Source organism: Panthera leo, chromosome B4, assembly GCF_018350215.1.
Source record: "Panthera leo isolate Ple1 chromosome B4, P.leo_Ple1_pat1.1, whole genome shotgun sequence".
NCBI classification, from domain to species: domain Eukaryota; kingdom Metazoa; phylum Chordata; class Mammalia; order Carnivora; family Felidae; genus Panthera; species Panthera leo.
The window spans coordinates 83,653,482-83,665,006 of NC_056685.1; the positions used below are offsets into that span (position 1 = coordinate 83,653,482).

The 11,525-nt window shown below is 50.7% G+C and overlaps 2 protein-coding genes across 3 annotated transcripts; one reads left to right on the forward strand and one right to left on the reverse strand.

Annotated features, from left to right (window-relative positions):
* Positions 1-209: 209 nt before the first annotated feature.
* On the reverse strand, positions 210-4,003 carry METTL1 (methyltransferase 1, tRNA methylguanosine). The gene is made up of 6 exons (XM_042947016.1): positions 3,385-4,003; positions 2,490-2,653; positions 1,330-1,514; positions 1,126-1,239; positions 865-966; positions 210-701 (listed from the first exon to the last, which is right to left on the reverse strand). Exons 1-6 carry the CDS (start codon positions 3,495-3,497, stop codon positions 546-548), a joined length of 834 nt encoding a protein of 277 aa, XP_042802950.1. The 5' UTR covers positions 3,498-4,003; the 3' UTR covers positions 210-545.
* EEF1AKMT3 (EEF1A lysine methyltransferase 3) lies at positions 3,561-11,489 on the forward strand. 2 transcript variants are annotated; one of them, XM_042947018.1, is made up of 4 exons: positions 3,561-3,579; positions 4,069-4,294; positions 4,414-4,525; positions 9,608-11,489. In XM_042947018.1, the coding sequence occupies exons 2-4, from the start codon at positions 4,118-4,120 to the stop codon at positions 9,997-9,999; spliced, it is 681 nt and encodes a 226-aa protein (XP_042802952.1). In that variant the 5' UTR covers positions 3,561-3,579; positions 4,069-4,117; the 3' UTR covers positions 10,000-11,489. The 2 variants fall into 2 exon arrangements, with proteins under 2 accessions (XP_042802952.1, XP_042802951.1); XM_042947017.1 differs by lacking the exon at positions 3,561-3,579 and having other exon boundaries at positions 4,012-4,294.
* Positions 11,490-11,525: the final 36 nt, after the last annotated feature.

Below are 11,525 nucleotides of genomic sequence, written 5' to 3' on the forward strand. Positions count from 1 at the left end.
AAGGAGAGGGTCTCTGTGCCCCCCGCCCTGACTCTCCTGAGACAGCAACAATAAAGGCAGCAGATTCCTCAGGTCAAGTCTCAGGCAGGGAGAGGATGGGGGAATGGGAGAAGGCACGGGACACACGCTCTGGTCTTTCCTGAGAAATAGCAACCCACGTATACATGTTATCCCCAGGACTGCAAAGTAACACAAGTGGACAGGCGATCTGAGTCTAGCAAGCAGTTTAGATGGACAGTGGAGAATTCCATTCATCACTCCAGCTGAGAAGGAGAGATCCCAGAAGGAGAAGGAAGTGCTAAGGGAGAGCAAGACCCCACATCCTTCCAAACATCCCTTCTGGTTCAAGGTCTTTTGACCTTCCTAGTCAGTTTCTTTTGCTTTCTGCTGGTGGTAGAGGGGCAACAAGGTGAGGTCAGGGGTAGTTGTGAATCCCAGGTTTCTGCCCTGGGCAGTTTCCCAACTTCTTTGAAAGACTGTCGCCTCTTGGTCCTGGCAGTCTCAGCTCGGAAGGTCCAGGGGTCAAGCTAAGGCAAGGTAAGCAGTCAGTGGCCAAGAGAGGGGGGATTAGGAGTCACTGTCTGGAGGGTGGGATCCTGTATTCTTCGGAAGATGGCTGGGAAATTCTTGCCTCCATTGCGTAAGACTTTCTTTCCCTCTTCGGTTGAGGTGCCCAGGTGTCCCACAATGGGGTCTTCAGTCTGGGAAAAGGAAGAATCCAATAAATCCTTGCCCACCTTTCAGGTTGCCCCTGGCCCTGAGACTCCTATCTCATCCCCCTGGCACTGAGCTGGGTTCAAAGACTACAGAACCACTCTGGAAAAGGCCTGCATCTTTGCCATTTCCTTTAGGCCCCCTACTTACCAGTTCCTCCAGAGGCACACGCTCAAACAGGGGGTGCCTTTCAAAATGGGTACACATCCAGTCGTGTAGCTCCAGCACATCCGTTATGGTATACACCAGCCCCTGCACAGGCAAAATCACTCTAGACAGGGGGCTGCATGCAATTGAGCGGGGAGCTGATGGGAGAGGTGGTGTGAGTCCTACATGCACCCCCACTGAATCCTTAGTGGAAGGTCTCTGAATAGGCCACTCACCCCACCCTCCCTCCTACTCCCGACTCACCCCGACTCTAAGCACGTAGGCATATTCTGCCAGCAGTGTGGGACTGATGATTCGCCACTTGTGCTTCGTCCGCTTGAAATGTGGGTCAGGGAAGAGGAAGAACATCTTTGTCAGCTGTGAGACAGACATGCATCGACAGGGTTGAAAACCTGGCCTCCGTGCCTCACCTGCCTACCAACCTAACCCACGGGGGCCCCTCCCCACCTGGCCCTTGCGGAAGAAGTTAGGAAGATGTTTCATGGCATTGCTACGGAGACAGGCGATGTTCTGGAAGCCACCTCCAGGAGCTGCTCGTAGGGCCCGAATCCGGTCCTGTACATAGTCTGAGACTTTCACCCGGATCTCCAGACCCAGAATCAGTGTGTCTGGGAACAATGGTGATAGTTCCACTGGGCACAGAAATAAGAATGGAATCGTCAACCTCATACTGGTTTTCATACACTGGTTTCCATACACCTCATACATGTGCAGGGTTTTCACACACTGTCTCATTTAATCCTCGTAACACTCTGTGGTAAATTGTGAAGATGACAAAACTGAGGGTCAGAAATGCCCAAGATCTTAGAGCTAAGAAGAGGCAGAACTGGAACTTGAACCAAGGTTTTCTGCCACCAAGTACCATGCTTTTCCTCTCTCTGTCATGCTGTTACCTCTATGGGAAGAACTAAAAATAGGGGTGCCTGGGTGGCTCAGTCGGTTAAGCATCCAACTTTGGCTCAGGTCATGATCTCACGGTTCATGGGTTCGGGCCTGGCATCAGGCTCTGTGACACAGAGCCTGGAGCGTGTTTTGGATTCTGTGTCTTTCTCTCCCTCCTCTGCTCACACTCTCTGTCTCTCTCTCAAAATAAATAAATAAACGTTAAAAATAAAAATAGAGAAGTGGCCGGGCATGCACGACTGGGACGATACAGACAATACAAGAGTAACCTGAAAACATGGGAGTAGAGCAGAAAGAATGAGTTCTGGTGAATAAGGGGGGAGGGGAGGAAGAGTGGTGGAATCCCTGAGAAAGACAGTTCAGGATCACTGGCCACAGTGACTAATCTCTGACGCTTGTGCTGACCAGCTCACTGACCCGGCACCTTGCAGGTGAAGTGGCTCAAGTAGGGAGTGAGGCCGGGGTGGGGCCAGACAGGACAACAACCCAAGTTCTAAGAAGCATTTGAGACAACACCCTCCCTTCTCCAGGGCAAAGGCCACAGACCCCGAGTACAGGGAAGGTAGAGGCTCTCCACACTGATGTCACAGCACTGGTGTCTGGTCCGAAGGGGAAAGGCCAACTATGGCCCCCACCAAACCTGCTGAGGTAGCAGAACCCAGGCATTGCCTCTCCTTGCCCTAGAGAAAAGGCCAGAATGTTACCTAACAGGCCACCATAGCCACAGCCTATGTCTGCAAACTCTACTTGGGCCGGAGCTCTCTCTTCATTCTTATCCTTTGGGTCATCATGGCTCTTATTTTGAGTCAGTGGAGTGAAGAACTCTGGGTATAGCTCAGACCAGTCCATATCCTCTGGCTTCACAGGGCTATTGGAGAGAAGACAGGAGAGACATGAGAAGGTGGGTCATGCCATTGCAGAAATGGTACTACATGTGTGTGGGCGAATATTGTAAGGGTGGGAGGTAAATGGAAAGAGCATTTCTCAAAAATTCTGTTAACAGTGGGCCCTGTGGTCTCTAGGAGACACAATGGAAACCACCCTTAACCCCCAGTGTGAATCATAGGCCCATCATGAGGCTCATGATTGCTGACCTGTCCATCCTCCACTTCTAGGAGTTGATGTGACTCCGGTCAGGCAGCTCTCCTTTCTGGGGCACAAGTTCCCCTTCCCCCGGAGACTGACTGACTAAGGCACTGGGACCTTACTCTTTTTTATGTGCTTTGTGGTAAGAGGACAGAGTAAGGGGTGGGCGGGATTCATGTATATGTTTGTCTTTTTATTAAATCCTATCAACGAAACCGAAAGATGGAAACGCTATTCTGCCTGCATCACTCCAGTCTCAGCAAGTTACTCTCTCTCCCCGGACTTGGGCCGCCACTGAGACTACCGCCAGAAGCCACGCCCCCTCCCAACCCTCCAACTCCGCCCCCGCCAAATCTCCGCGTCCCACCCCTAAAGCTGACGTCACTCTGCCTATTATCCCTTGTCTGAGACCCTGCTGACCATCCCAGCACAGTAGTCTTTCCCGGCTGCTGCGAGCTGCTGCGAGCATTCCTCCCTCCTTTGCCTCCCGCTGCTCCCGTCCCCCTCACTCACTACCGCAGCGTGTGGTCTGCCATGGGGTTGGAGTGAGCACGTTGCCGATAGTAGCGCTTCTGGGGCTGCGGGGCCTCGGCTCCTGCCGCGTCCCCAGTCTCGGCTCCCGCCATGATCCCGGCTCCGGGTTACTCCACTGAACCCACGTGGAGACCAAGGCCCGAGTCGCACGATAATGACGCAGTCAGGCAGGTTGTGAGCAGACCCCGCCTTTTAAAGACCCAGAGTGAATTCGGTGGCCCTCGGCGCGGAGGGCCGGAGGGGGTCAGAGCCCGAGGGCGCCTTTGAGGCACCGGTCTCCTGCTGGGCTGGCAAGGCTTGACTTGGCACCTTGCCTCTTTGCTTAGCCCGCTTCTGCGTGGTCTGGGTTACCATCCTAGTTGCAGGCACCTATGCACCCCGCAAGTGAGAGGGGTCCCAGGACCCCGCTTCCTACACAATTGATCCTCGCTCCACGGCCCCCACCCCGTACCCGGGTCTCGGACCAGTCCGCCAGGGCCTGCCCCCCGTGGTTCGACGTGGGCCCCGTCGGGTGTCTGCTGGGGACCGGAGCGGGAGGGGCAGCTCCTCATCCCACCTCCAGGAAGTCAAAGTGCAGGAGGGAGGGCGGACTCGGGGAGGCGGGGCTCGGTGCCACCGAGGAGCCGAGTGGACCCGCAGCCCCCCACCCCTACCCCGCCTCAGATCCGGGATCCCAGAGCTGGACGCGGTGTCCGCGCGCTCTCTCGGCCAGATGGCGGACCCCCGCGCAGATCCTGAATCAGAGTCCGAATCCGTGTTCCCGAGGGAGGTGGGGCTCTTTGCCGACTCTTACTCGGAGAAGAGCAGCTTCTCTTTCTGTGGGCACGTGCTGAGCATCACACAGAACTTCGGCTCCCGCCTTGGAGTGGCCGCGCGAGTGTGGGACGCGGTGAGGAGTGGGCGGCTCTGGACGAGGGTCCCAGGGAGGTCCAGATCCCCGACTCCCCCTCTCCCATATGGAGCCGTCCCCGCAACAGTTTTTTTCTCTCTCCCCTTTTTCCCCCGTAGGCTCTGAGCCTGTGCAACTATTTCGAAAGTCAAAATGTGGATTTCCGAGGCAAGAAAGTGATCGAACTGGGCGCGGGGACGGGCATCGTGGGGATCTTGGCTGCGCTGCAGGGTGCGTGAACTTCGTGGCAGGAGGGAGTGGCGGGGACTGGGTGGTGGAGGAATAGTCACTCCCTGGATTCTTGGGAGAAGGGAGTGGTTTGCAACCAGATCAGTCTCTTTTTAACACAGTGTGTGTGTGTGTGTGTGTGTGTGTGCGCGCGCGCGCGCGCGCGCGCCAGAGAAAGCACCCAGGGTAGTTGATTTGGGGGCCGGAAATAAAAATCGGGCAGGCTTTAGAGGAAGGAGTTGTTTCCACCTTTTTGCTCTTTGTGCTTTCGTGGACAATGCTGTCACTTAAAACCGCCTTTGCGGTTTTTGTCAAAATGCATATGTGGGGGGGGGGGGACTCTGTAGGGGGAGCAATCTGCATGTATTAAACCTCAGGAGTGCTTTATAATTTTATCATGAATATATTTTAGATTTGTAAGGCTTTGACTGCTTGAGAGAAATAAGCTTGAGTTTCTGAGGGTTAGGGTGTGTTTTGTGGGAAGTGGGGTAGGAATTAGGCACCACAGACTTGGGAAAGGAAAAGGGAAGGGAAGTTTTGCTTCACTTTTGTCAAGAACCCGAAACTACAAAGGAAACATTTCCTTAATTTATAATCTAACGGACAGGCAAAACCTCACACCCAACACACTCATTTAAAACACTTATGATGTCAATGCAAATTTCTTCGTTCATGGGAATACAACTAGGTCACTTTCAGGGAGGTCTTCCCAGAGGCAGGCATTCATTCTTCTCTTCACTCAATCAGTATGTACTTGGAGTCTTCTATGTTCCAAGAATCATGCCAGGTATTGGGATACAACAGTGAGTAAGACAGATTTCCTGTTCCTGAAGAGCTTATGGTCTAGTGGGGAAGGTAGAGGAAGATGTTCCAGTACTGGAATTATGGTGATGTATGCACAGAGCCAGTGGGCATGCTCTGGCTATGTCTCCCTTGACTCCCTGGGAATTCATCAAGGGAAAGCTCTGTCCAATGAGAAGGTGAACAGTGTGAACACAGCAGGCTCAGAAAGAACCAAGGGAGTGTTAAGAGCAATTTTCCACAACGGATGAGCAGACGAGAGGTGTGCAGTTATGCTAAAATGGGAGAAAAGTGTGGAATATGGATGGGAACACCTGTTTCTATATGCTCGAAGACTGGCTTCACCTCCTTTGCCCCTGATTCAGCTGCCAAGTAAGAAATCCGGGTGTCATCTTGTCCCTTGCCCTCTCCCACTCACATCCCTGCAATCAGTCAATCCTGGGGGTCATATGTCCTTAATATTTCCCCTACTGTCTGCTCCTCTTCCTCCCATCTCTAGTTCAGGCCACTTCCCTGGGTTTTCACAAGTGTCTTCCAGCTTTCCCCTGGGAAGTTTAGCATGCCTAAATTAGATCTTGTGATCCTCCTGAACCCAGGCTTCCCCATCCCAGTTAATCAAACCATCATCTCCCCAGTGGGAAACCTAGACATCACCTTTGACATACATGCCCCTTTTTCTCACCCCCATATCCATTACTCAACTCCTACTGATTTTATGTCCTAAAAGCCTCTTGAACTTCATGTTTTTCCATCGACACTGATGGTTCCTCAGTCCATGCCTCCACCGTCACTTGCTTGGATTACTACATTTAGTCAAACTTGTCTTTCTGCTTTGAATCCTTGCCCCCACCTAGACCTCTGCCCACTCTACCCAGCAGTCAGAGTGATCTCTTCAAGAATGCAGTTGTACTTACCTTTCACCTCCATCTTTCAATGACTTCTTGTTCTTTCAAGATCAAACCAACACCTGTAGCATGGCCTCCAAGGTCCTGCCTCCCTCTCTGGACTCTTTTTGTGCCCTCCCTCCCTTCTTGTACTCCTCGTGCTACATCTTGGCCTTCTGTCTGTGCCTCAAGTCCATCTTGATGTTCCCATCCTTGGAGCCTTCACACAGACTACGCTCTGTCTGCAGTGCTTGGATCACCTGGTTAATTCATACTGATCCTTCAATGCTCAGCTCAAACATCCCTTCCAAGGGAAGGCCTCTTTGATATCCCCACCTCCAGGCTAAGGTGGGCCCTCGTAGCGTATACACAACTGTGCTGACTGGTTTCATTTTAAATTTATTGTTATTAACCTCAGGTGAGTCCTTACCTGCCACCCAGCTAGTCTATTACACTTCCCTTGCTTACCTTTTCGCCTTCAAACCTGCCAATGCCTCCTCCCCCGTCTTCACCCTCAGCTGATGACTTTCTTGCCCATCTCTTCTGATTGCTTCTATTTTCTCATAGAAAATGTCCACATGTTCTTATCACAACGTCTCCTCACCTGTCTATATCTTTTTTAAGGGTTGCCTTCTCCCCTGTTACCATGGATGAACACATTGTGCCCCTAGTTAAGGTCAAGCCCTCCACTTCTCACAAGACCCCGAAACTTCTCATCTGCTCAAAGACATTGTTCCAGCAAACCTCCTCCCCACTCCCAGTCCCCCTGCATTATCAGTTTTTCCTTGTCTCTGGAACATTCTATGTGTGTGTGTCTATGCATGCATACACATCTATATCTATATCTATCTATCTATATGGTATATTTTCTCCTATCTCAGAAGGAAACTGTTGGTTGTCCATATTCCTTCAGTTACCACCTCATTTCTTTGTTCTGCTTACAACAAAACTCCTCAAAAGAGTTACTTGTCATTGTCTGTAGTACCTGTCTTACTATTCTTCCCTCCATCTGTTCCACACTTCCACCCCCAGTTGCAGGAGTCAAGGTTGTGAGTTTCATTTCCAACTTTATTTCCAACCAGAGTCGGCCATGAAACCACCTTACTTGACTTTGCAGCATATGACTGCCCTTCCTCCTTGAGATGCTTCCTTTTGTTTCTAGAGTACCACACCTCTGCCTTCTGCTTACCTTACTGGCACTCTTTTCCAATCTCCTTTGGTTTCTTTTTATCTTGACAAATGGAAGTTTGAGTGTCCCAGGGCTCAGGAGCAGTCCTTTGACCCCTTCTGTTTTCAGTCTACACTCACTCCTGAGCAATCCCATCACCTCATGGGTTTAAATAACCTTTCTGTGCTGATGACTCTATAATTCCCTCCTTTCCATCTCCAGACTTGTTTATAGAACCTCCTGCCTACTGATATCTTCATGTGGTTGTCTGGGGGGGCATCTCATGCTTAGTGTGTTCAGAAAGGAACCCATGATCTTCATGTCTGGTCCTGCTCCTCCTACAGCCTTCCTTCTCTGAGTACATAGCAATTCGGTCTTCTAGCCAGTCAGGTCAAACATCTTGGACCCGTCCTCAACTTCTGTCTCTCTCTCTGTAGTATTTCGTATCCAATCTGTCAGCAAATCCTGTTGACTGTACCTTCAAAATCATTCAGGATCTGACCACTTCTTAGATGTTGCTATTGCCCTGGTTTAAACCACCATCACCTCTCACCTGGGTCACTGTAGCTGCCTCCTAACTGGTCTCTGGTTCTGGCCTTACCCCTCTGTGGTCCTTTCTCATCATAGCAGCTAGAGTGATCCTTTTAAAAGATATTTATTTTTAATGCTTATTTCTTTTTTGAGAGAGAGATACCATAAGCAGGGGAGGGGCAGAGAGAGAGAGAGAGAGAGAGAGGGAGACACAATCTGAAACAGGTTCAATCTGTGCTGACAGTTCAGAGCCTGATGCGGGGCTCGAACTCATGGACCGCGAGATCATGACCTGAGCTGATTTCGGATGCTTAACCAACTGAGCCACCCGGGCACCCCCAGAGTGATCCTTTTAAAGCTGAAGTCAGTTTATGCCATTCTTCCACTTAAAATTCTCCAATAGCTTCCTGTCTCAGTAAATGCCAAATTTCTCACAGCCTCCTTACAAGGCCCTGGTGAGGATCTGACCCATGCTTTCCTCCTCACCTACTCTGCTCCAGCCACCGGCCTTCCTGTGGACACACTTCTGGTGCAAGGTCTTTGCACTTGCCAGTCCCTCATTTAGCCTGAGAGGTCCACATGGTTTGCTCCATCATTTCCTTCAGGTCTTTGCCCAAACATAATCTGTGTAGTGAGGCTTTTCCTAACCACTCAATTTAAAATCACACTCCCTGCCCCCTCCCATAAGCAGTTCTCCCCTTTCTCTGCTTAACGCTTCACCATAGCGCCTATTACCATTTGATGAACAGTGTCATTCCTTTTACTTGTTTCGTTCATTGTCCACTTTTTGCCACTAGACCATAATTCCCATGAGCGGAGGGATTCTTGGCTGATTGGTTCACTGCTGTATTCTCAGCACCTGGCATATAGGCACCTAACAAATATTAACGAAGAAAGGAATCCTTAGTACTTCCTGTTCTGTAACAGTCATCATGATCATGGTTAGTTTTGCAGTACCTAGTGTAAAATAAAACTCAAAACCTCTGAAATAAAACCCAAGGAAGGCTGAGGTTTTATCTTGCGCACCACTATACTGCCAGAACTTAGTGGGTGCTCGATACCTGTTATTTCTTGCATGAATGAAGCTTTCTGAAGTGCTAATCTGATTATCTTCACTCTCTGCCTCTACCTATAAAACCCACCACCCTCAGGATCAAGCCTGAGTCTCTTCAGCATGTCGTCATTATTCTCTTGTCTTGACACTTTTCTCCTCCCTTCCACATGCCCTAAGATTCAGCCTTCCTTGAATATGCATGCCTCTCACCACCAGGCCTTTGTACTTTCTGTTCTCTGCTTGGAAGGCTCCACCTGACTAACTAACTCCTACTTGTTCTTTAAGGCTTGCTGAGATCATGTCTTCTGGGAAGTTTTCCCGACCCATGAAGTTTGGTTTCGGTCAGTAGAGGCTGGGTGCGCAGCCCATGTCCAGCTTGGTCCTGCCCAGGCTTCTGCTGACAGCTGATTGTTGTGTGTTGGGCAGAGAGGTTGAAGATTAGCTCAGAGGGAACGCTGATGTTATAGAATGTAATGAGAGCGGCAGTGGGTGAGATGGAGGTGAGGGTAACTAAAAGCCAAAATGTTCACTTTGGGCTGTCAAGACACTGTCCTCTAGGCCCTGAGGTCTCTGGATCTTCTGGGCAGGAGCCAAGACCCCTCGATTGGTCCCTCTGACTTGCATTTCTCCTCCTTCCTCTCTCTCAGGGGGGGATGTTACCATCACTGACCTGCCCCTGGCCCTAGAGCAGATCCGGGGCAACGTCCAGGCCAATGTGCCGGCTGGAGGCCGGGCCCAGGTCCGCGCCTTGTCCTGGGGGATTGACCAGCATGTCTTCCCCGGAGACTATGACCTGGTGCTGGGGGCCGATATCGTGTACCTGGAGCCCACCTTCCCGCTGCTGCTGGGCACCCTTCAGCACCTATGCGGGCCCCATGGCACCATCTATCTGGCCTCCAAGATGAGAGAGGAGCACGGGACAGAGAGCTTCTTTCAGCATCTCCTCCCCCAGCATTTCCAACTGGAGCTGGCCCAGCGGGATGAGGATGAAAATGTCAACATCTATAGGGCCAGGCACAGGGAACCAAGACCTGCTTGACATCACCCTTCTGTTCCTCTGAACCCCTTGTCCTAAGAAAGAAACTGCCATATCTCCAAAGCCATAAACACAAGGAAGAAAAGTATGGGTTTCCCTCACCTCTCTCTTTCCTCCTTTTTTGGCCCCCCCGCCCCCCAGATGCTCTTAGGCAAGCGCAGGAAGGTGCCTGCTTGCTAGGAGTCTCAGAGCCCTAACAGCACTGGGTTAGAGCACAAAGGAAGTCCCCAGCTCTTGTTCTCAGAGGAGGAAGATAGGAGGGTGTCCAGGATTTCTAGGGGCAGGGGAGGCAAATGGGAGGTGAGAGCAGTGGCTGCAGAGAGACTGTCACTGAACGTTTCTGCTCCTGCTCCAGGCGGATGGATTCCAGATTCTAATGGAATTTCTTTTAAAGGGAAAGAAGATCATTTCTGCATCCAAAGAACTCTGGCTTTTGCTGGGGTGGGGGTGGGCGCTAGGAAGGAAGAAGCCTCAGACCAGCCACTTCTTGCTTCTAGAGTCTGGTGGGACCATGGCCCTAACTGGGTCAAGTCCTCCCTGCCCTGAAGCCAGGGATAGGCAGCAAAGTTGTCCTTTGGACTCTAGCTTCTTTCATCTATTTTCGAGTTAGAGCCCTGACCACTAAGTACTAGGTTCTTCTCATCTTTGATTTTTCTTTAGGTTTCCAAGTGCTGTCGGTCCTTCCTTCCCAGCATGTTTTGTCTTCACCTCTATTCTCTCCCTGCTGCGGTGTCTCTGCTTGGGGCTCTCTTTACATACTCCTTGGGCCACATAACACCTCCTCCGGCCTCCTGGCCTTCATTCTCTCCCCTTCAAGCCATTTATCAAACTCTTGTGATCTTCCAAAATCAGCTGTGACTGGCTTCTGCTGCCTACAGCAAGAATAAGCGCCTTGGCTTGGTGCTCAGTCTATCCTGTGTGACCCCAAACCACCCTTCCATTGCATTTTCAACTGGTTTCCTACATGTACTGCAACCCCTGGGCAAATTACAGATGTCTACTCTGTTCCCTAAATCCACACCCAAACTTCCTGCTTTCTTCATTCTTTTTGATGATTCCCTGCCTGGAAGGGCTATTTCTACCTGTCAAAATCTTTATTACTCTTAGCCTCTTTCCTGAAAAAAGATTTTACTGAGCCTCTTGTTTGGATGTGATTTCTTTCTCTCTAGAGACCCTGTCACTGTTCCTCTTATGGGTATGTCTTGGGTGGTCATTGGTACCGGTTCCCTATTTTCTCGCCATTAGATTACCTTGGAGGGTAGGGCTGGGGTTTACTCCTCTCTAATTCCGTGAAGCATAGCACACCTCGCGGCATACGGTAGATGTTCAACAACTATTTTGCTCATTCAACAAGCATTCACAGGGTTTGTTGAAGGGACTCCACCCCTACCTCCTCCCTAGGCCACCTTGGCCAAATTTCTGAACCCACCCGCCTACCTTGCAGTTTGTCGTGTCTTAAATATATAATGACTGTGAAAGATGAATGTAAATAAAGAAGCATAAAGTGTTGCCGCATGTCTTGGGTTGTT

Bases quoted from the DNA above. Each gene is read 5' to 3' on its own strand.
- METTL1 (XM_042947016.1), bottom strand. From the start codon at position 3,497: ATGGCGGGAGCCGAGACTGGGGACGCGGCAGGAGCCGAGGCCCCGCAG. The intron at 2,654-3,384 runs GTGAGTGAGGGG...TCTCTCCAATAG, and splicing joins GCAGACCACACGCTGCGGTA to CCCTGTGAAGCCAGAGGATA. The intron at 702-864 runs GTAAGTAGGGGG...TCCTTTTCCCAG, and splicing joins GTGTGCCTCTGGAGGAACTG to ACTGAAGACCCCATTGTGGG.
- EEF1AKMT3 (XM_042947018.1), top strand. From the start codon at position 4,118: ATGGCGGACCCCCGCGCAGATCCTGAATCAGAGTCCGAATCCGTGTTC. The intron at 4,295-4,413 runs GTGAGGAGTGGG...TTTCCCCCGTAG, and splicing joins CCGCGCGAGTGTGGGACGCG to GCTCTGAGCCTGTGCAACTA. The intron at 4,526-9,607 runs GTGCGTGAACTT...CCTCTCTCTCAG, and splicing joins GATCTTGGCTGCGCTGCAGG to GGGGGGATGTTACCATCACT.